At 44.5% G+C, this 23741-nt stretch overlaps 1 protein-coding gene and 1 long non-coding RNA gene across 2 annotated transcripts in view; one reads left to right on the top strand and one right to left on the bottom strand.

Annotated features, from left to right (window-relative positions):
* Positions 1–1043: 1043 nt before the first annotated feature.
* On the top strand, positions 1044–7037 carry LOC138153441 (uncharacterized). The gene is made up of 3 exons (XR_011166381.1): positions 1044–5225; positions 5525–5683; positions 6904–7037. It is a non-coding gene; the product is annotated as an uncharacterized lncRNA (long non-coding RNA).
* A 37-nt stretch (positions 7038–7074) lies between these two features.
* MMP24 (matrix metallopeptidase 24) overlaps positions 7075–23741 on the bottom strand; it is a 54118-nt gene continuing 37451 nt past the window's right edge. The window contains exons 4-8 of the mRNA XM_069077544.1: positions 13690–13851; positions 12343–12554; positions 11803–11941; positions 9477–9743; positions 7075–7412 (exon numbers count right to left, since the gene is read on the bottom strand). Of these exons, the coding sequence (XP_068933645.1) occupies positions 7075–7412; positions 9477–9743; positions 11803–11941; positions 12343–12554; positions 13690–13851 (1118 nt within the window). The remainder of the gene's footprint in view (positions 7413–9476; positions 9744–11802; positions 11942–12342; positions 12555–13689; positions 13852–23741) is intronic.

Genomic DNA, 23741 nt, shown 5'->3' with positions numbered 1-23741 from the left:
GGTTCCCGGCACACTTCTGACAGTGCCCTCCACTCTCCATTGTGTGGAGAGAGAGCTGTAGGTGATGGGAAAGAGCCTTTAAAGAGTCTAGGGTTTTAGTCCCAACAAGGCCACTTAATTTCATAAACTTAGATGAGTGTTTACTCTTCTGTAAAAAAACAAACACTGGTCTCTAAAGGCATTTCAACCCCAATCTATGTCAGTCTAACCTCTCCCTGCCAGGAGTAGTGAATCTACAGTGATTCTCCTACCGGATCTTAAAACACACGGAAAAGCTGCATTTTGGAAGCCTTACACAACAGGCGGGGCTTTGTGGGGGGTGGGGCAGAGTGGAAGCCTCACCTCCCATTCCTCCTGGAGCAAGGGAGGGCTGTGCAGGAGCGGGAAAGAACACCGAGGGCTCCTAATGGAGCGGAGTTGGCTGATGGTTTCCTGGAGATGTACAGGCTGATGCCACTTTGGGGTGGGGAGGGGTTTCTCAGCGGGAGTGAGTTTAATAGAAACCCGAGGAGGAAGGCGTGCAGACTCTACCTCCCGCTCCTATCAAAGAAGAGGCGGCGCTAGGTGAGCCAGGGACGCACCTGCGGATCCTCGTTAACGATTGGCTGCGAAGAATGCGTCCTGACGTAATGACCAGAAGCCCTCGGAGCTCTAGTACGCAGGCGCAGTTAGCCGCAGCTTTGAGATCTGGTACTCCGGGAGGAATCTCCTCGGCCGAAGGTGGGAGGAAGGGGCGGGGCGGGGGATAGAGAGAGTCGAACCTCTTCTGGTGGGGCGGAGCCAGTAGGGGGGAGGGACGAGGGAAACTGGGGTAGGGGGTGCTGTCCCCACCCTGAGCTACCCTTTGCCTTCCCGCAGCGCATGGGTTCGCAGCTGAGCGGCGGCGGTGATGGCGATGGCGGAGGTCAGCCCGGCCCGGCCCCGGAGCAGCCCGAGCCCGCAGCTCCCGGGGGCGGTGACCCAGCCCCCCGGCCCCGCCTGGACCCCGCCGCTTGGGGGCCCCTGGACGACGTTCGCTACCTCATCGTTTGCACCTCCTGGTACTAGCGGCATCCCCGAGCACCCCCGCCTGCAGAGCCCCGTGGTGAGGGGGAGGCCGCTGCGGCCCCGAGACCCCTTCCCCCTGCCATGGGCGCGGTCTGCCACCCCACCCCCCCGCTGGGCATCTTTCGTTTCATTCCCGAACTCTCTCTGCCCGTCGTGATCTTGGGAGGATGAAGTCACCTTGCCACCACTTCCCTCTGTTCTCCTGCCCCCAGCCCACCATCCTTATTATCTCCTGATGCCTGCACATTTACTCTTTAACCCCTAGAGCCTTTTTGTCTCTGGAAATTCTTTTAGTCTTCTTGGGGTGGCCAACTGCCCCTCTTTCTAGACACCCTCCTCACCCAACAAAGGTGCAGGGCCCTCTACATTTTCCCTGAGCCCCCTCAGCCTATCTGGCTTTCTCCTTAGTATGAAGCCCCCACTTTCCTGCTCCCTCGTCCCCACCTAGAAGGCACAGAAACAACTCTCCCAGGTCATCACAGATGGTCTTGGACTGGCCTTCTTTCTTCCCCATCCCATTTACTTTAGGAGAGTAAGTTTCTCTTGTCCTCAAACACTCAGATATCCTCAAGGCTCCAAAAGCACTGCTCTCAACCTCGAGTCCTTTCAGTTCCTTCCCATCTGCATTCATCTCCCAAGGATATTGTACCACTTGTCCTTCCCTTGCCCTCCTCTCCAGAGAAATGACAATCAATATATTTTCATTTTATTTAGAAATGGTTTAAAAAACATTATACAAAGGCTGATCAGTTTTAAAATGTGACGGACACTGAAATGCTGCGATGCCGTCCAGGGTGATGGGAGCCCAGACTCTAGGGCACCAGTATGGAGGCCTCAGCCTTGGCCAGGACGGGGTAGACACACAGACTATGGTGGAGGTGTGGGGGATGGAGGGAAGGCAAGTGGGTCAGGAAAGGGACCAACTCAAACTCTGCCCCCCCACTTCAGTGAGGCCTGCCCCTTCCTCTGCCCCTAGGGCCTCTTCCTCTGTTCCCTTCCTCAGCTATACCCCAGTATCTTCAGGGCTCAGGAGGATCCCAGAGGGGACCACACAGGATTAAGGGTTTTCAGGAGGTCAGAACAGAGACCCAGGATGCTAGTATGAATCCAGGCATCAGAGAAAGAGAGAGGGAAGAAGAGGAGCCAGAAGGAACCAAGATGAGATGAATGGAGGAGAGGCTGAGCTGGACTGCTCAAGGCCTTCACAAAGCATGGGCCATGATCTCAGAAGGGATAGTGACAAGAGGACCCAGGCAGGGATAAGTTGTGAGTATAGTGGGGCACAGTGGTGTGGCTTCATTCTTTTCATCGCTATTGGTCAGAAGTGGTGGAAGATACCCAAGGCCCCTCTAAGCCAGGCCTTAGCCAGTAGCCATCACTATTTGGGGCATGGTGTGACAGAAAGAGCACTCAATTAATAGTCCACCACTAACTTGCATGACCCTGCCACTTCAAATCCTCTTTCTGGGCCTTATTATCAACTCTGTCAAAAGAGGGTAATGTTATTTGCCCAGCTAGATTAACAGGATTCTTGTGAGTTTCAAATAGGCCAAAAGATGTCACCTAATAAAGTGCCTTGAAAAGTATAAAATACTGTATCGACACAAAGATTATGACTCTGATACCAGATGCCCCCCATCCCAGGGAGCTGGCCCTTGGCAAGAATTGAGGATGAGCACAAGGAGAGTATTGATGACTTGGGAAGTTCGTTTGGGAGAATGCCCAAGCCAGGGCAGAGGCCATCGGCTCAACCTAGGGAGCCAGCAGGGAATCATCTTTCTCTTCCAGCATAAACAAGTCTCCAAAGTTTAAGATGTGACCACAAAAAGAAGATCCACAAAGAAAGGAGGAAAGCATTAAATAGTCTTGTCGGTGCTCCATTTAGTTGGCCTGGCAGGGCCCCAGGAGACTTCTGTGTCCTGCCTCCACCTCCTAACCCAGGAGGCTTTTGGCTGACTCCTTCATAAAGAACTTTATAGATTTAGCAAATTACTGACTTGATATAGAAACCTAGAGCTGGAAGTGATTCCAGAGAGCATCTCACCTAACCTGTTTGATCCAGGAATTGCCTCTGTGATGTCCCTGACAAGTAGTCATCCAGCTTTTGCCTGAACATTTTCATAACAAGAATTTCACTCCCTACCAAGGCCATTATTTGGGCAGCTGAGATTGTTAGAAAGTTTTTAGACTAAACTGAAATTGATGTTCCTGTAACATCCAGGGCTCTGAGTTCTGCTCAGTGGGGCCAAGGGGAACAAACTCCCCTACAAGACTGCTCTTCAAATACTTGAAAGCAATGATCACAATTCAGGCTCAACATCCTCATCATGATCCCCCAGTTCCTTAATCTTCCTGTCTGTCCTCCATCTGCAATTCTCCAGCTTCTCAATATTCATCCTAAAATATGGAGGCCAGAACAACACGAACTACTCCAGATGTGATCGAACTAGTGTGACCATCAATGCCCTTGTTTGGAATGATAGGCTTCTTTTTCCAAATGCAGTCTGGGATACCATTTGTTTTTTAGGTTATAATGGTCATGCTACTGACTCCTTAAGCTTTCAGTTTAGTAAAACTCCCAGATATTTTTTGTGCAAACTAGTATAGCCATAACCACCAACCCCCTTTCTATACTTGCACAGCAATATATATATGTATACATACATATATATTTTAAGCAAGTGGAGGTTTTTGCATTTGCCATTAAATTTCATCATTGTAGATTTTTACCTGTCTTTCTAGCCTGACAGGATTTTTCTAGATCCTGTCATTCAATGTGTTAGCTATTTTTCCTGGTTTTGTATCAACATAGTTTTTCTAGGCACTAGTTATCCATACTTTTTTTCCAGTCAGGGACAAAAATGTCTACAAAAAGTAGAAGAAGCTTGAGGACAGAGTCCTAGGGCCACAAGCAAAGGAACTTCCTGCCTAGTAGATGATAGTTAAGGAAGGAGGAACCAATAGTACCTGCTTTGGCCCTGTCTTCATCCCCAAGCAAACTCCTACAAGGGTTTCACATTGGAGGGACAGCTGCAATTTCTCTAGGCTCCTGAGTCTCCAGAGATCAATACCTATGGCCACCATGGCTTTGTACCAATACTTAGATGTGGAGAGGGGGTGGGGAAGAGAGTGGAAGGGAATATCACATCCTCCTTACAGCAGTCAGAAAATCTTCATGCCCATGCTGTGAAGTGATCCACTGACCTGTACCTTTGTGATGGGAGTCATGGGTCATGGGCCAGTAGAGGTCTGGAGAAGGAAAAAGCCACCTTCTTCCAAAATGGCCCTGTATAGGATGTCAGATTGTTTATCCTGGGTCCAGCCTGTGCCACTCCTCTCCACCCTTCTTAATTAAATTTGCCCCAGGTGTTAGGATATCAAGTTATGGCTCTGGGCATATCTGTGCTAGGAGAAGTAGAAACAAGGAAGACCCCAGTGCTTTATGTTGACTTGGCCCAGGGGAGGTGAAGTTCACAGCCTTGGTGCTAAAATGCTGATAAGATATCTTACATTTGTAATGGAGAGAAAGGAATCTGTTCTGGAGAGACACCCAATCCAGGCTGTCTGAGGAGCCCTTATTTCAGCTCTTATCAGTGAAGGACACCGTGGAGAAACCATGAAGGGCATTAGGGGAGGGGGAGAGGGTGTCCGGCCCAGGAAAAGTGGATAGGTCCAAAGAAGAGGCATGGATAGGTGAGCAGAGAGGTCACTGAGGTCAGCTATAAAAACCACTTGGTAAGTGGAAATCCTAGTGGAAAAGCTCCTACTTTGCACTGTCCATTTGAACCTGCCCTGCTTTGTTATGTAACCCTTCTCTGAACCTCAATTTACCAAGAGAAAATTGAACATGCTCTCTGAGATCCCTTCCTGCTCTGTGATCCCCAATCCCTTTGCATCTGGAAAAGCAGGGTATAACTTGAATTTCCAGAATCTCATTTTAAATGTACCAGGAAATGTTGCAATCCTAGGGAACTCCCTCTTAAAAAGTAAAGACTTGTCTATCTGTTTCACAAATCCAGCTGTTCAGCAGCTGGTTTATCCCAAACTGGGCATCCTGGCTGGAAAGCAGAGGCATTCAGGATACAGATGCCCATTGTGAGAAGAGAAGGAAGTAAAAAGGAAATGGGCTCAGGCACAGAATGTACCTTGAGGACAGATTGGATTCTTAAGTCCCTCAGGTCTTTCTGCTTAATGGACTTCCATCCACCTTAGACCTACCTTGACCAGCTTTCAGGCAGTCCCTGGGGGTGGGTGGGAGGGGAGTGGGGCAGGGCTCATTAGGAGGAGAATCACTGGGATGGCTGAGGGAACAAAGGCCATCAGGAGAATCACTGGAATAGCTGGGGAGTGGGAGTGCGGTAGCTCTGTGTGCTCCCTCCCACCCCAACTCTAGAGCAGAAGGGGGACTTGCATAGAGTCAGGAGGGGAGTGGGAGGAGGGTCACAGGTTCATTAAGTTCAATTCTCTCATTTTATAGATGAGGAAACAGGCCGAGATGAAAAGTGGCCTTACCTAAGTCATACAGTGAGAAAGTAGCAGAATCAGCATTCAAACCCAGATCCTCTTGACTTCAAATCCAATGCTCTTTCTACTGCGATGCCAGTTGCCTCTTCTGGCAATGGGAAATGGAAAGGAGGTGAGACTTGGATGGGGCTGGGATCTGGGATAATGATAGGGACCACACAGGAAAGAACAGGAAGCAAAACTGGGAAGGGTACTGCAATGGAGTCGAGGCTCAGAAGATCTCTCAATTCTGGGGCATCCACATCCTTGGGGATCTAACCTCCCTCCAACCATCCAAGGCCAGGTACCTTCCTGGCCCTTGGCCTTCAATGTCTCCCCCATGGCCCTAGGTTCTTAGCAAGGAGTGAGTTGGGGCTACCAGCTTAGCTCCCCGTCCCTGTGGCTAGAGTGCCAAGGGCTCCCATGATTGATATCCAGAGGTTCCTGGGCCCCCAAAGAAACTCATCCCCTCACTCTTGATCCATCCCTGTTCTCCTAGGGCCACCAAGATACTACCTTACTACCCTCATCTTTAGTGGGGACTTGGCCTTGGTGCTCTGGGCTAGAGGCTCTTATACTGGTGTACATTGGAGTGAGATGAACAGACAGCTTCCCGAGTCCTCAGGGAATCACTTCTGACAATGGGGATTAAAACAGTAGTAACGGGACATTTAAATATTCATGACATGAGAGCAAAGTCCAGCAGAGATGAGACTGGACCACAGGCTCCCCCTGAGCTTGAGAGGCCCCTGCCTCTCATCGGCCCAGGGCAAACTTCAGTTTTCTGAGGAACCTGCTTGGTTGTGGGGGGTGGTCACAAAAATACCTTCCTTGCCCACGGATAGCTTTGCCTCCATAGCCACACAGGCTCTGTGATCCATGATCAGTTACAAACATCTGACCAGCAGGTGTTGGGAGTCGGTAGCCAGACAATGCCCCAGGTTTGGAGCAGAAAGGAGGAGGCAGGCAGCTGATCCTGCCCCAGGCCATTATCCTCACCCTAAGATCACAGGGCCCTGCCATACCCAGGGACACCTGGAGTCAGGTCCCTCAGAAGAGGAATGACAGGCCCAGGCAGGTGTCAGGGAGCAAATGCTGGTTTCTCCCAGGTGAACTGTGCTCAGAGGCCCCAGGAGAGGCCCTGAATAATTGGGGTTCCAGCCTCTGAGAATGAGGGACAGCGAGGCAGCAAGAGCAGAGACCTCCTCCCCCTACAAAGCTCTCCTCAGCAAAGGTTATTTTTTGCCTTTTCCTTTGGATCAAAGGCATTTTAAAAAGGGAGCCTTGGGTCCAAGTGGGGATAGGTACTTGGGGATCAGCTCTGGCTGATTTCTCCCATTCCTCTTTTACCAGGTGGATTCCAAGGGCCAGGCTTTAGGCTGGAATTGCAAACCCACCGCTTGTGGCTCTTGGTCTGGGCCCTTGTGGCACCTCCCCCGTTCCTCTGGGTCCTGGGAGTGAGGTCCCTGCCCTCTCTCAGGCCCTGGCAAGGATGCCCTGGCTGGCAGGGCAAGGACGTACTGGTCATACCCACTCCTGGACTGGTCGTTTGTAGTAGGTAACCTGCTGTTGTGCTCCCTTGTTCTTAAACTGAAATATGGTGTAGACAAGGACAAGAATGCAGAGGGATAGGGTACAGGGGATGATGACAGCCACAGCATTCACTGAACCAGGCACATCATCGATGGTAACCATGATGTCCACATCGTCCTGGGGCCTGCGACGCTCCTTCCTCCTCTCCACCTCCTTCTGGTTACAGCCCATCCAGTCCCGCAGGATGGAGCGGGGGTAACCGGGTTCCACACTCAGCTTCTGGTTATCGAACTTCCAGTAGTCCCGGCCCTTGTAGAAATAGGTGTAATCTGAAGAGACAGAGCCAGGATCAGACACATGGGCTTTAGTGTGGGATCATCTTCTGCTCTGAGGTCTCTGCCACCAGCCTACATTTCACCCTTAACTTTGGGATCACTTCCTTCTGCCCAGGGTGAGCCTTCCTCAGTCTGCAATCACTTTGAACCCAGAGGTCGATGCTTTCAACCTAAAGGTACTCTTAATTCCAAGGTCCTTTTCTTCTTCTCAGGGTCACCACCCTCCACCTTAGGTCACTGTTAACTCCAGGGTTAGTCTATAGTGTATGGTCACTCTCAACTTGAAAGCCATCCCCTGCCAGATTAGGGTCCCCTTTCTCTCCAGAGTCACTGTCTTCCAGGGTTGTCTTACCTCAGTCTTCCTCATGTCACCCTCAATTCTGGTGTCACTGACCTTAAGCCTAAGGTTACTCTCAACTCGAGTCATTTTCCTCAGTGTTCATTCACCTCCTCCCTCAGCCTGGAACCACGTCACTCTGATGTTACTTCTATGACATCTGGTGCATTGCCCTCTACTGAAGACTCCCTATTACTCCATGGTCACAATTCTCAGTCCAGGGTCAGTGGCCTCAGTTGGGAAAATTTGTCTTGAGGGCTCAGCCTCTCCTGAAAACTTGGCTGCTTCCCCTCCATTCAGTTTCCTTCTAATGATTATTCCCAAGAGCCTCCAGTCACCCAGAGGTAGAATTTAGAATAGTACTCTAGTCAGGGTTAGGTGGATTGTAACAGGGAGTAGACCCTTCAAACACTGAAAGCTAGAAGGGAACTTAGAGGCCTTTTGGTACCCATTTTTTCACATGAGGAAGATCAGGCCTAGAGAGAAAAAGGGAGTCGCCCAAGTTACACATCTGTAGATTAATTGGCCAGGCCAGGACTAGAATCTGGGTCTCATGATTCCCAGGCAACTATTCTTTACTGATTCAACAGGCAAATTCTTCAGAGCTCCCTCTAAAGGATTCCCTCACTCCACCCCTCAAGTTTCCTAAGGGTACCTTCAGTTTGGGCTCTTCCAGTGGTCTCAGTCTCTCCCAAATGACTTCACAAAAGCCAACTGACTGACCACACATGAGAATTGATAGAACACTATGTTGTGTGTGTTCTGCTTTTGTGGGAGCTCAGAGAAAGGAGACTATTGTAGGCTTAGGAGTTAGGCCAAGAAAAGGTGGTCCTGGAAGTCTTCCTGGAGGAGGTGACACTGGAGCTGGACCTTGAAGGATAAGCTTAGATGGGCAAAATTGGCAGTCAGGACAGAAAGTCTTAGATGTTCAGAGGAGGCATTGCCTATATGACCTTGGTCAAATCCCATGTTCTCTAGACCTCAGTTTCCTTTTCTTTTTTTTTTATTTATTTTTTCTTTTTCTTTATTAAGCAATCAGGGTTAAGTAACTTGCTCAAGGTTACACGGCCAGTTATTTCTGGGTGTGGTGCTGAGTGTCTGAGCCCGGATTTGATCCAGGTCATCCCGACACTGGAGCTGGTGCCCTTACTAGCTGAGCCACCTGGCCGCCCCTAAGCAATTGGGGTTAAGTAACTTGCTCAAGGTTACACGGCCAGGTGTTTCTGGGTGGGTGCTGAGTGTCTGAGCCCGGGATTCGATCTCCAGGTCTTCTCAACACTGGAGCCGGTGTTCTTACTCGCTGTGCTACCTGGCCGCCCCTCAGTTTCCTTTTCTATAAAATGAGTGGGTGGAAAATGAGTGGGTTGAAATAAATGATCTCTAAGGTTCCTTCTGGTTGTGAACCCTATGATCTTTCCAAGAAGCAAAGCAGTGAGCCTGAGTCCTTAGGCCCTTATCTCCCAACCCCAGCCTTGGAGCCCAGGAAGTCGGTGACTCCCTCCCCCTACGAACAGAGTCCTATCTAGGACACTAGAGGTAAGGACAAGGGGAGAGATGAGACACAAGGTCTGCCTTGTTTCCTGAGTTACACTGAGCTTCCCAGGGCAGGGACAGTATACTTCTCTTCCACCACCCCCCTCCTATCAACCCCTGCCCGGAGCTCAGGGGTTGGTCCAGGAGAGGCCCTGAATATGACTACAGACCCAGGTCAGGACACTTACAGCCTTCTTTGCTGATGAAGGCCCCCTGGGGGGATTGGGGGATGCCCTTCCACACAGTGATAGGTTTGGGGTATCCAGGGTCCGTTGCCCGTCTTTCCTCATTGTAGCGCCAATACCACTCCCCTTTGAAAAAGTAGGTCTTGCCCACAGGCTCCCAGCGAAGAGCTGTGTCTATTCCCTCACGGGGCAGACAGGTGCCCAGCTCTCCCAGGCTCTGAGGGTATCCAGGCTCCACGCTCACTTCCTTGAAGACCCAATATTTGTCACCTGTGAATGGAGGAACCCGGTGTCAGGAGCTAGCTATTCCAGACCAGCATCCTCATCCCTACATTGTAACTCACCTAGTTATGAAGACGGTTCCTGGGCCCTTATCCCCCAACCCCAGGCAATCCAATCCCCAAGGACCTTGGAGCCCAGGAAGCAAGTGACTCCCTCCCCCTGAACCTCCCTCCCCCTATGAACCCAGCCCTATCTAGGGCACAAGACTAGAGATGAGATACAGGGTCTGCCCTTACAGAGCAAGGGGACAGATACAAATAACTGGAAAATCATGATGTACCTTGTGACTGGTCTTCTATTGGCTCACCTTCATTAATTCATTTGTCATGTTCATCAATTACATAAACATTATGACCCAATCTTGGGCCTCCCCTCTGGCTTAGCCCATAGTTCTTCCTTAGTTTCTCTGTCCTTACAATCACTCACTAAGCAAAGTCATTCACTCCCACAGTTTTACCTGTCACCTCTATTCATGACCCTGAAACCTATCTCCAGCCCTGTCCCCTCTCTCGCAAAGCTCCAGTCCCATATCTCTGCCTGGGTGTCCCCACGGGCCCCTCAGATTCAGTGAGTGCATCTAAAACCAAACTCATCACCTCCCCCTCAAACTGACCCTGTGCTTCCCACTCTCCCTTTTTCTGCTGCTGGCACACCATCAATGTCCTCTCATTATCTGGCCTCCAACCACACTGTCGTCTTGGACTCTTCCTTCTCTTTCACTCAATTTGTTTACAATTTTCTTGGCCAAAAAGTAAGCCTGCCGAAGTATATTCCTTTTGCAAAGTCTCATTGGCAGTAATAATCATGAAAATAGTTCACAATTCTAGAGTATTTTGAGGATTAAAAGGTGCTTGCCTTACAACAAACCCATTTTAGAGATGAAGAAACCTACTTGGGGAAGGGATTTTGCCAGGATACACAAAGCAGAGTTGAGCCTGAAAGCTGGGTCTCCTGATTCCAAGTGCTTTTCCCACAATACATGAGATAGTTAATTTCTTTTCTTGAAATAAATTCCTGGAAAAAGTCCTGGAAAATCTTGAATGTGTATCTGTCATACTTTTGTCTAATCTCTCATCACCTAGCCTTGTTTTTTTCTTCTTTGCTTCTTTCAGATTTGTCACCTCCTCTTCACCCCTATGGCCTTATCCTCATCATTTCTCAACTGGACTATTAACTGGTTTCCTCTTCCCATCCCTCCTACACCTACTGACAGTTATTTTTCTTTTGCCCAGATCTGAGCCTATCTCTCCCTTGCTCAGAGACTTTCAATGGCTCCTCATTGCCTTTATTTCATAAGGTCCATATGCTTCAGGCTGACATTTTAGACCTTCCATTATCTGGTCCCACCCTATTTTTCTAGCTTTGCCTCCCATTCCCTCTTACTCAGACCTTCCATTCCAGTCAGGCTGGTCTCCTTCATGTACCAGCAGGCTGCCTCTGGCCTCCATGCTTTTGCCCATGCTGTGCCTCTTGCTTAGAGTGCCCTCCCTCTCCTTGCTCCTTTCCCCCTCCTCAAATCCTATGCATAGTTCAGGGTACTGCTCATATTCAAATAAGACAGTGTATATAAAGAACTTTGTAAAACTTTAGAACATTACATAAAGTTAGTCATCATCATTATCCACTGAAAAAGATGAGTATTATCACTTTAGAGTATTATGAAATATTACTTATTATAATGATATCCCACCTCCTCCACAACAATCTCTCCCACCACTTGGGAGCCTAAAGTTGATCTCTCTTAAGTACTTTGGACTTGGACTCTCTCTGACCCCATCAACCTGGCATCTGAATGTGTCTCATTATATCTTATCTTGTTTTCTAAGAGATCCATGTATGTCTTATTGCCCTCCATATATGTGAGCTCTCTGAGGGCAGGATGCAGATTTGCTCTTTCTATGTCTTTCCCAGATTGTTAACACCATAGTGGTATAATGGAGCACAGGACTAGGCACAAGGGAAGATTCTATAAATGCTGGTTGACTTGTTTGAAGTCAAGAGTGTTGGGTCCACTCCCATAAGGCTGAGGAGGAAGACACCCAAATACCTTTGAAGAAGACAAATCGCCCATCAGACCTCTCATAGGCAGCATCAATGCGAGCTGGTAATCCCTTCCAGAACTGTTCAATTTGCATGGGATAGCCCTCCTGAACCCGATTATTCCGAAGACGCCAAAACCAGCGGTCCTGGGGGAAAAGGGTGGACTCTTAAGGAGGGAGCCCACACCAGCCACACCTTGGCCCCCCAACCTCCAGAAGCTCTATGGAATGGGTAAGGGAAGTCTTCATCACTTCAGAGGACCCCATCCTAACAACAACCTGTCAGATGCATCTGTGCAGTGCATTACAACTCCTAGGAGAAAAATAGGACTGGGACTCTTCTCCCCATTTTGCAGATGAGGAGCCTGCAGTCCAGAGAATAGAAAGCTTGTGTCAAAGTTTACACATCAAGTTATCAGCAAAGCCACCATGAGAATCAGAGGTTCTTACTCCAAGACTAAGACTCTTCCTCTCTGCCCAAGCCCCATCCCACTTCCCTAACTGGGGATCTCTCAAGAGCATAGGTGAGCAAGCCCAGCTTGGTATACCTTGAACACAAACATCTCGCCCCGGAAGAGAGCCACAGTGTTGAAATTGCCATCACAAATGTTGGGCTTTGTACCCGGGGTGGATGGCCGGTCTCCCAGAGGTGGCCTTGGGGGTCTGGGCTGACGCTCATGCTTCCTCTCTGGGGAGTGGATTCGGCGGGCAGGGAGTGTGGGGAGGGGTCGGGTGGGCTCCAGGGGCTCAGCCGGAGGACCTGAAGAAAGAGATAGTGAAAGTGAGGCACAAGCTTCTTAAATTCCAGCAACCCCTTAAATGGGAGCCAGGATAGCTATGTTCTAGTCTTGAGTATGCCACAAGTTAGCTCCGTGACTTTGGGCAAGTTTTTTCCCCTCTTTGGTTGGACTCATTATCTCCTCTGGAAAACGGAGACAGTAGCCTTTGCTACTGGAAGTGAAATTTAAAGAGCTTTTTACCCATTCTATTATCTAAATCTCACCACAAGCCTGAAAGGGAAATACGTACAAAGAAACAATGTGACAAAAATATAAAGGAAAGCACCATCAAAAGGCATCAGAACTCTGATTGACAGTGATACATTGTAACTTCAGAGGACTAATGAGGAAACACCCCCCTCCTTTTGATAGAGAGGTGGGGGACCATAGGTAAGGAATGAGGTGGTCGTCCTTAGACATAGATTTGTTTTTCTAGGTCAATGTGTCAGTTTATTTTATTTAATTATACTCCCAGAATGGTGGTCGTTGGGAAGTGACAGCAACAGAAAAGAAAAAAAAGGCATTATTAAGACTATATATATATATATATATATATATATATATATATATAAAGGACATGACTTACTCCTAGTCACATTCTTAATAAGTGACAGGATCAGAGCTAAGGGCTCTTAACTCTCAGACCAGAGCTCTTTCTGCTTCAAAGTCCACTCAAGTCTAAGCCAGCACTGGGCATTAACAGTTTCTTTTCTGGAGGTACCCTGTGTCAACTCAAGTCACTTTGTGTTTCTCACCCACCCCCACCCCCCAAACCAAGGGGTCGCTATTGCCTTGGAATCACTTAGGTTTAGAGCTGAGAGGAACCTTGGGGGGCATCCAATTCAGCTTCCTGACAGGGGACAACAAGGGACCATCCAGCCTCTGCCTAAAGACCTGCTTAAAGTGATGGGAACTCACTACCATTTAAGTTAGCTTATTCTACTTTGGGGCAGCTCTTGGTTGTTGGAAATTTTTTCCTTATATTGAGCTGAAATCTGTCTCTTTCTCCATGGCTTCTAATTCTGACCTTGACGCCTTCTAGAATAAGGCCCCATAAGCACCCTTCATGTACTGGGGACATATCCCTCCCAATCCCCCAAACTCCCCTCTACTAACCATAGATCTTCTGAATTCCCTGCAGGTCATCCTGGGGCAGCTTGAAGCTGTGCGTCTCCATGTACTGGTAGAAGGGGGCCATGATGGCACTGGGGTCATTAGAATGCTCCAGTCCCAATGCATGGCCCAGCTCATGCACAGCTACCAGGAAGAGGTCGTTCCCTGCAGGGACAAATGATAGCACTGGTCAGTTGCCTGTCCACCCTCCAGAGGGAGTGAGGGATAGCTTCCAGGGATTCAGCAACCTAGTTCAGCCAAGTTCTGTGACTTATTCAGAGTCCTAATCCTACAGTTTGGTCCAGTGATAGAAAAGATGGAGCTACCCCAGAGAAAGCACTTCAATCCACCCAAATATGGGCGTCGAAGGGCACAAAAGGTTCATTTCATCATACAAATGGGCGTAACGCAGTGGTGCACAGGTAAAAGTTTAACAGCTAGTTCTCTGGGGGAGAAATGACACACTTTTTAGTTTAATCTGTATTACATTTCTCTATCATTTTGTGAAGTCTAGGTGATCAACAAAACAATAAATCAAGGCTCAGTTTTGTAGTGTTTGCCAATTTCCAAGATGTAAATGCTCACACTAAAAATAACAATGCTTCTCTTTCCCTCCCACCATCTCTGACATTAACTTGCTGCCCACCCTCCCAGGCCAAGCTCAGCTCAGCTATCACCTTTTCCTGGAAGCTTTTCTTGATTTCCCAGTTGGAAGTAGTTTCTTCCTCATCTGATCTCACAATACTTCCTATGTCTCTGATGAACTTTATTTTTGCCCTGTAATTTCACTGGTTCTATTGGACATCCCCCATGAAGAAACTCCTACCAATGTCAAATCTCCAACTACACTTCAACTTATAGTCCTAAAGAATTGAATGGCTCACTGAGAAGACAAGTGAATTGCCCAGGGCCACTAGGCCACTATGTGTCCAAGGAGACTAGATCTTCCTGATTCTGAGACCAGCTCTCTATCCACTACTCTAGGCTGCCCCTCCCACTCCCATGTATTTATCATATGTAAAATCTGTATCCCCTCTACTAGGCTGTAAGCCCCTAGAGGGCTGAGGCTATGATTTCTTTATCCGTGTATCTCTTCCAGTGCCCAGCACAGTGTTCTGCATACAGTAGGCTCTTACTAAATGTTTTTCAAATAAGTGAGTGGATGAAGTTTAGAAAATAGAGAAGAGCAACAAGTAATGTTGATCACAAGAATATTCTGGATTATAATTATTCGTGGTCATGTCCTATTTTCCCAGCTAAAGGAAAAGGACCAATTCTACTTTGTCTTCCCCTCAACACCAAGCACTAAGCTTTGAGGAATGACTGCTATTCCATGCATTTCATGGAGGTTTTGTTTACTGAGTGAGCTGTCTTCTTCTCTGTCTCCTTTCATAACACTCCTCTCTTAATCCAGCGAAACTGTGTCAAGAGAAAAAAAAGGCTATTTATTAATAGGTAATAATCCTGCCTTTAGCCCTGGGCAAGCGGGGACCTCTGCTTCAGGGCTCATATCTCTGGGGATCCTGAGTTTTAGAGGACTCTACTCATCCTGAGCACAAAAAATTAAGATAAAAATGAAATATGAACAATAAAACAAAATAATTATAAATAGCCTATACAACCAAGTCAATGTTATCTTATTTATAGGGGATATGAGAATGTCTGAATATACCTAAATTAAGCCTGCCACTTGTCCTGAATCAGACGAGATAGTTCCAGATTCTGATAGCCCTGTACCCCCCCCCCCCCCAAATTTGGTGAATGTACCAGAAAACATTCCACATTCACCCAACATGTTCTGCTTGCCCTGAATTTTCAACCAACTTAAGAGATTGTATGTGATCACTCATTGCTAAATGTCATGAATCATTTGAAAGTATAATGTATACTGTTAACTGAATATGTTATTATGGATGAGAAATTTAATAATAACATCAATACATACCAATATGCTCAATAATGATGTGTAGACTAGACCTTCATTCATCATTATAAGATATTAACTTGTAAGAGAAATGCAGTGTGATCAATGGTTAATGCTATGTTAGCAGTCAGTTGCAATAAAAAACAAAACAAAACAAAAAAACCCTTGTCTAGACAACATTGGCCATAATATTCCAATTTTCTGAGGTGATGTGAGTACCAAAGCACTGCTGCTGAATTTAGGAATCTTCTTTTGACATCTCATGTAAGTTTCACGTTTAAAACTATATAGTATATTGCAATTTGAGAATATTTAAATATCAGTATCGGTAGTATACACTCTATGTTCTGAGCAGTTAACTTCTTTTGATATCCTGTATTTGTCTCAGAATTTCTAATATGTACTTTATCAACTGCTGAAAAATTCTAGATGGTTTCCCTAAATTTTCACTAATTCATAAAATAAGCCACTATTTCTTCAAATTTGTTTTTATACATACACCATAGTCATTAGTGCTATAACCATAGCTATAATAAACTTAAATTAAAAAATTCTCCCATCTAAAGAAGAGAGAGATTGATGGTCACCACCAAAATACACAGGCAGGCTAGCTCACTGTATTGTATGGGCTAGCTCACTGTATTGTATGGAACAATGTCTTCTGTTATGTAATGTTCTGCTAGAGGCTGGATAGTTTGTGTATAGATATATATTTTAATTTATATGTTTATATTTTAATTTTGTACTTTTTGTGTCTATGTGTTTATATTGTCACAAAAGTGCAAAACACAAGGTGAAATGCAATTGAATATGAAAATATTGTCAGAAGTTTGTTATATAAATTAACAAAGTATTTAAACTAAGAAATACTTAGGAATAGGTATTGACAAATGAATGCACTTTCTACTTGATTTCATTTCCTTAGATTGTTACTTTGATGTACTTTCTATATCTAATACAAAATAATTATTTTGTAAATTTCAAGCATTGTTGTGTCTGAAGTTTCGAAAAATAGGGCTTTATGTAAAGTAAAAGTAGGAACGACATTCCATTCTCTGGTTTATTTGTACTGCCAACACAACAAATAATATTTTAAAAAATAACCATTTAAACTTTAGTGTAAGATGGAACAAAAAAGATCTTTGAAATGATCTGTATCATGAAAATAAATATCAATAAATTATCAATACCTTCTGTGAAGATCCTTTTTTCCACAAAATGCATCTAAATCGAGTTCCAACCTATGATAAAATTTTCATACCCTGTATTTTATTCTTTAATGTAATAGCTGTACAAAGTGCAACATTTTTGGTTTTTCTTAGGATGTGTGTTTTTGGGGAGTGATAGCAGATTGTTCGATATATTTTGCCTTACAGGTATCAGTTGTCTATTGGTATTGAGAACACTTTCTGAAAATGAAGCTATTGGGTATCTGGGGCACTTTGAGGAGCTGCAAGTAGTGAAAGCATGTTGTCCTTCATTCTCAAGGAGGACCAAGCCATCAGGGGGTTGATGCCATGACATGCAAGTGAATTGGATTTAAGTGAGGGAGGGCTGTGTAGAGTCACCAGCCTTGCTTTCTCCTCAGTGAGTGGTCAAGATGCAAAGGGCTTTCCTGGAATATCTGTGGAATGGTGTTGTGAATAGCTGGGAGGATGAAGAGCCCAGAGGAGATGAGAAGACGTTGTTAAGAATGTAGCTGCCACTGACATTGTTGGACACTGTTAGCACTATTGCCAGGCCCTGTGGTGTTTACTGTGACTTCCTAACTCCAGCAGCTCATGCCATGATACTCCTCAGAGACATATATGGAGAAATCTACCTACAACAGCTAAACTTCCTTTCCTGAGCCAAGATCTCATCTAACTCTTGCTTTTCCTTTTGATAATGCATCCATTTCTGGGGGGAAGCCAGGAACTACCAGGAGCAGTGGTGTTTGGGATCCATCTAGAAACACAAGACCAGAAGCCTGAGCTAGCTAGGTCTGCCTTTAGAAGCTGCAGTCTCAGGGAGAGGGGGAGAGATAGTGATGTCCTCATGAGGTTTTGTGTTTGTTTTTTAAATTTGTTTGTGAATTTTGCTTTGAAGCATCATGACAAAACTCTAATATATTTCCAAATGAATTCTCCACAATGTACATTTCCTAAAAATGGTTAAGTAAATCAACTTAAAGGAGTGACATTAACTTGTTGTTCCATCATTTCAGTCGTGTCTGGCTCTTCATGCCCCAATTTGGGGTTATCTTGGTAAAGATACTGCCATGGTTTGCCATTTCCTTCTCCAGCTCATTTTACAGATGAGGAAATTGAGGCAAATGGGTTTCAGTGACTTGCCCAGGGTCATACAACTAGAGACTGTATGAGCCCAGATTTCAACTCAGGAAGATGAGTATTCCTGATTTCAAACCTAGTTCTCTAACCACTATACTACCTAGCTACCCCAACCATTATGAGCATTCTATTTGTTAAAAGAAAGGATATAGGCATACATCATATGTTAATAACATGCATTTGATCAGACCTTTGTTATCATTTAAAGTTATCTTTAGGGGAAGGGGAGGGATATGTGGGGAAATGTAAGTGCTGTAATAAAAAAAGATATAAATAAAAACTTACTATAAAAATAGCTATGTCATTGGAATGTCCCTTTATATTTGTCTTTAGTCCAACTGGTATCACTTAACACAAGTCTTCCCATATTTTTTTTTCTAAAGTCTCCCTATCCCTTATAATTCAGTAATATTTTACCTACAGAGAATAAGGAAAGTGTTGGCACACAGGGAACCTGGCAGCTGAAGAAAGTTCAGGTGAGGCTGGAGGAGAGGAGAAAATGAGCATAGATTTCAAGCTGGAAGAAACCTCAGAATCCACATGGTCCAACCCCTTCTCCCCTCTACCCTTACCCCCAATTTTACAGATGAAGAAACAGGTACTGAGGTCAAATAATTTACCCAAGGTCGCCCAGGTAGTGAGCACCGGTGATGGGCTTTGAACCTGGGTTCACTGATTTCAAAGCCAGTGCTCCTTTCATTGTATTATGCAATTGTGTGATTGATTTGCCAGGAAGTGTTTTCTACCAATGGCATCTACTCCCTGACCAGCCCCAAGAGGGAAGTATTCCAGGAATATCTACAGAACACTGCACAATGCTTTCCTTCTTCCCTCTCTCCTTCTACCTCTCCAGTTTGGGCCAACAGATGTTGCTCATGAAGACAAAGAATGAACAGGGAACTTTGGCCCCACCAAGATGGCAGGGTCTTCCACACTATCACATTTGGGATACCTGGGGTAGCAGTGGGTTGCAGTTAAAGGAGCATAAAATTTAGATTCAAAGACCCTGGGTTCAAATCCAGACTTTTGCTGCTTACAACCTGTGTGACTTTGGGCAAGTCATTGACTTTCTAGGACCCCAATTTCCTCATCTGTAAAATGAGGGAGTTAGACTAGATGTCCTCTAGGGATCCTTCCAATTCTAAATATGTAACTTAATAATAATCTATGATCAGAATATCCTCCCTTTTATCCTGGGCCTTTTGCACTGACTGCTCTCAGTTTCCTACCCTTGATTCCTGCTTCCTACAGGCCAATTGCTCCACTTGAGTTTGTAAAATGGCACCTGTAGTACATACCTCACAGGTTGTTTTGAGACTCAAAAGGGCTAATGTTTATAAAGTGCTATTATTGATGATCAAGTCCATTGTTATTAATATTATTGTTGTCTCCTCTTTTCCTATGGAATTTACATAGAAACAGTCCTAGGGCAAGTCACCATCCTGCAATCATTATTTCATTTAATGTTCTGCAAACTGTTGGGAAGGTGGACGAAATTATTGCTTTTTCAGCTCTTTTTGTGATGGAGAAGAATTAGAAGCTATAAGCGATGCCCTTCAGCTATGGAATGACTGAACAGGTTACAATATATAAATGTATTGGAATACAATTTTGCTATAAGAAGTGATGAAGGGGGATGTTTTCAGAGAAATTTGGGAAGGTTTGTATGAACTGATGCAAAGTGAAGTGAGCAGAATCAGGAGAACGATTCAGACAATGACAACAATATTATAAAGGCAAATGACTTTGAAAGACTTGGGAACTCTGTAAAGTAACTTAGGAACTCAATATCATAAACCCAGGGGACTCACTCTGAAACATGCTGCCCACTTCCTGATAGAGAGCTGATGGACTCAGAGTGTAAATTAAGATATAGATATTGGAGATGACCAATGAAAGAATTTGTTTTGCCTGAGTATACATGCTTATAACCAGTCATGTTTTCCTTGCTTTCTCAATTAGAAAGGATGGGGGAGGAGAGGTGGGAGGGAGAGAATTCAAAGCTGAAAATAAAAATAAAATTGAATTTAAAAAAGGAAAAAAAAATGAAATGCTTTTCATAATTGAATAAAAGTGTTGGGACGAGAGCTTATCCTCTGTAGACTCACTGAAAGCATCTCTAGTAACAAGCAGGACAACAAAGGTGATATGTCTTCATTCTGTCCCCACATGGTTTTGATTCCTTCCCCTCAGTGCCTCAATTTTGAAGGTTTTTCATACCACATGACTAGGTGATAATGAGTATTTGGTAGCAATATCTGTTACTCTCTTTGTTCTTGAATTTTTATGGATCAATGTTACACAACCTGGTGATTTGGGGTAATAGTTTTTCCAGGATAATGTTCCTATGCTAGTACAATTTATTTATGCAAGGGTATTTTAGGGTTCTCATTTGTAGCAAGGAGATTTGTTGTCTGTTAATTTATGAAGGATAGTGAGCTTCTGGTAAATAATGCTAGTTACCAGGTTGAAAATTCAACAGATGCTAACTTTTTGTACCCTTTATCAGATGTGTTGCAAAATTTCTACTGTTTCCTTAAATAATTTGCACTGATTATAAAATTTGGGCTTCTTAAGGATGACCCATCTGAAATTCTGGGTGGTGAGGAACAGGTCCTGAATTATCAACATAAACTCCTCCATTTTTATAAAGAATCTGTGTGGTTGAGTAGCTCCATTTGAATCACAATAGACTTTTTAAAAGCCCGTTTTGGGGGCAGCTAGGTGGCTCAGTGAATAAAATACAGACTCTGGAATCAGGAGGACCTGAGATCAAATCCAACCTCAGACACTTAACGCTTACTTGCCGTGTGACCTTGGACAAGTCACTTAACCCCAAATGCCCTGCCTTCCCCCCCTGCAAAAAAAAAATTATGTTTTTTCAGAGCTATATTTCAAGAAATCATAAATGAAAATTGTGCAGGGTAAAAAGTAAATTGTCCCACCTTTTTCAAAACAAAACAAAATAAATAATCTAGCCCCCAAACCCCAAAATATCTTAGGTGAGCTATGAATAGATCCTTGGAAGGTCAAGGTAGTACTATGACTGGGAACCCCCATGTCCACAAAAGGCCTCCCAATATTTCTAAGAATCCTGGGTTAGTGTAACCACTTTATCTCGTGCTTTTCCACCTTAAGATTGTGAGATCTTGGCATATCTGGTTCATATTTTATAACTAGTAGAAAGTAAACTCCTGGAGGTGACTCTTTCATTTTTCTCTGTGTGTCACCAGCACCTTGTACTATATTTATTAATTCATAAAATATAAATTAATATATTTTTAAAAAGTAACTGAATTGGAAGAGATCCTAGAGATCAAGGCTCTTCTCCAGAACTGGGAAGAGATTTGCATGTGTCTGCAAAAGTGGAAAATGGTGGAGCCAAAGATGACAAAACAGGAAAATGACAAATGCTGGAGAGGATGTGGAAAAATTGGAACACTAATGCATTGTTGGTGGAGTTGTGAACTGATTCAACTATTCTGGAGAGCAATATGGAACTATGCCCAAAAGGCTATAAATAATTGCATACCCTTTGGTCCAGCAATAACACTTCTAGGGTTGTATCCCAAAGAGATCATAGAAGTGGGAGGAAGACCTGTGTGTACAAAAATATTTATAGGAGTTCTTTTTGTAGTGGCAAAGAACTGGAAGTTAAGGGGATGCCCGTCAATTGGGGAATGGCTATACAAGTTGTGGTATATGAATGTAATAGAATGTTATTATGCTATAAGAAATGAGGAGCAGACAGACTTTGTATTTACCTGGAAAAACTTATATAAACTGATGCTGAGTGAGGAGAGCAGAACCAGGAGAAATATGTACACAATTACAGACACAACATATGTATGATGACCAGCTTTGATAGACTGGACTCTTCTCAGCAATGCAAGGTTATAAGACAACTCCAAAAGACTCATGATGGAAGGAGATGTCTACATTCAGAGAAAGAGCTAGAAAGAACTAGAAAGAACAGAGTTTGAATGCAGACTGAAGCAAACTACCTGCTCTCTTTCTTGTTTGGTTTTGTTTCCTCTTTCCCATTGTTTATTCTGTCCGTTATAATCCTTCTTTACAACCTGACTAATGTCTAAAGTGAAAGTTTTCATAGATCCTATACTTGATTGCATGCCACCATGGGGAGGAAGGGGAAAGGGGGGTTAATTTTAAACTCAAGGGATTGTGGAACTGAATCTTGTAAACTAAAAGTAAACAAATAAATTAATAAAGATTAAAAAAAAAGAAAAAGAAAATGGTGGAGCCAGGATTCAGCCCAAGCCCTCTGGCTTCCAATCTTTGCCCTCACGGCTGTATCCCTGACCATGCCCCTCATGGATCTTTGCCAGAACCCAAAGCCCTTCCTGGGGATCCCTGCTGGGCATAAGACTTTTAGGGAATTAAAAAGAGGATTCTTCATGGTGGGGTCTGTGCTAACATAACCAGGCACATGAAAAAACCTTTTTTTCTTAGAAACACATAATAGGATCACAAAGCTCAGAGACCAAAAGAGTCTTTACTCATTTTCTACTCCAACTTCCTCATTTCACAGATAAGAACATCAAAGCTCACCCAAGTCAACCCCTCCCCTAATGTATTTTAGCTTTGGGTGCATTTTCAGGGAAATTATTCTCATCTCCCCCCAAACTATATGATCTGGGGACATGAATTGAATTTGAGGCTTGACACAATCACTTGCAGAAGAGGGTCCAGTTTATCCACAGTAGTCTACTTGGGTCACAAAGATCTGAATCATTTCCCAAGAACTACCCAATTCAACTAGCAACAGATAAAAGCATTTTTTAGCTAGTTGAATTTCTCTTTAGGACTATATGGAGAAATTATCAGGCCTCTGTAATTACTGAGAAGTCTTTTCATTGAAATAAATATCAAAAGCCCTTGCTACCTATTCAATGATCATCAAGTCTCTGATCAATGAACATTTGCCAAGTGTCACATAAAGTCTGGAAGTCTGTAATGGGAATGGGATTTTGAAGATCTTCCCTGTCCCTTAATAGGCCTAAGGGGAATTTGAAGACCTTCCCTGCTTTGAAAGTAAACTCTGCTCCTTAATAGGCTGAATGTAGTCACATGGAGCCTGTGATGGGAGGAGTTTGCTGAAGAGTAGAGCTGAGCCCCAGGAAGCTGGGAGCCAGAGCTAGCCAGGCAGTGTGAGAGAAGAGCTCAGGCAAGGAGATAGAGAGGTTTGAGAGTAAATATTGATCTTGTATTGGTTTGTGGGAAGGCTGAAGGATGGCATGGTTCTCTGTGTTGTTATGGCTTGTTAATTTCTTTACTATTATAATGGAATTGGCTTATTGGTTTTTTAATTCGGTTTTCTGGTGTCTAAATAAATGCTTTGGTTCTGTCCTCTATATGGAGAGTTTGTTACATTTTGCAATTGAACATAATGTGATGTTTATAGTCACACTCTTTATCGTGATCATGGGTGCTGTAAATATTGCACTGGCACTACAAAGTCCCAACCTCTAAGTTTACTTTGATCAGGTTCAATCTTGGGGGCTACCCTGAAAATCTTGTCCTTTGCTTACATCATTCAAACTCAGCATCACCGTTGAAAAACTGCAGAAAAGGAATCAAAAATATCTCATGTGTAGTTCTCCATAGATGTAAATAGGAGTTCCTAGGTTTTGTATGAGCACTCAAGGTAACAATGAATTCATTAGGTAAAGGACAGCATTTATTCCATCTCACAAAAAATATAGAAAATACCAAAAGGTCTCAGTAGTTCATAAATAATTCAATTTCTCTCTCTCTCTCTCTCTCTCTCTCTCTCTCTCTCT

This window comes from Petaurus breviceps, unplaced genomic scaffold (assembly GCF_028583685.1).
Source record: "Petaurus breviceps papuanus isolate PSGF00001 unplaced genomic scaffold, PetGlider_PUasm1.0 90994, whole genome shotgun sequence".
Lineage (NCBI taxonomy): Eukaryota > Metazoa > Chordata > Mammalia > Diprotodontia > Petauridae > Petaurus > Petaurus breviceps.
This window is presented reverse-complemented; position numbering and strand designations above follow the sequence as displayed.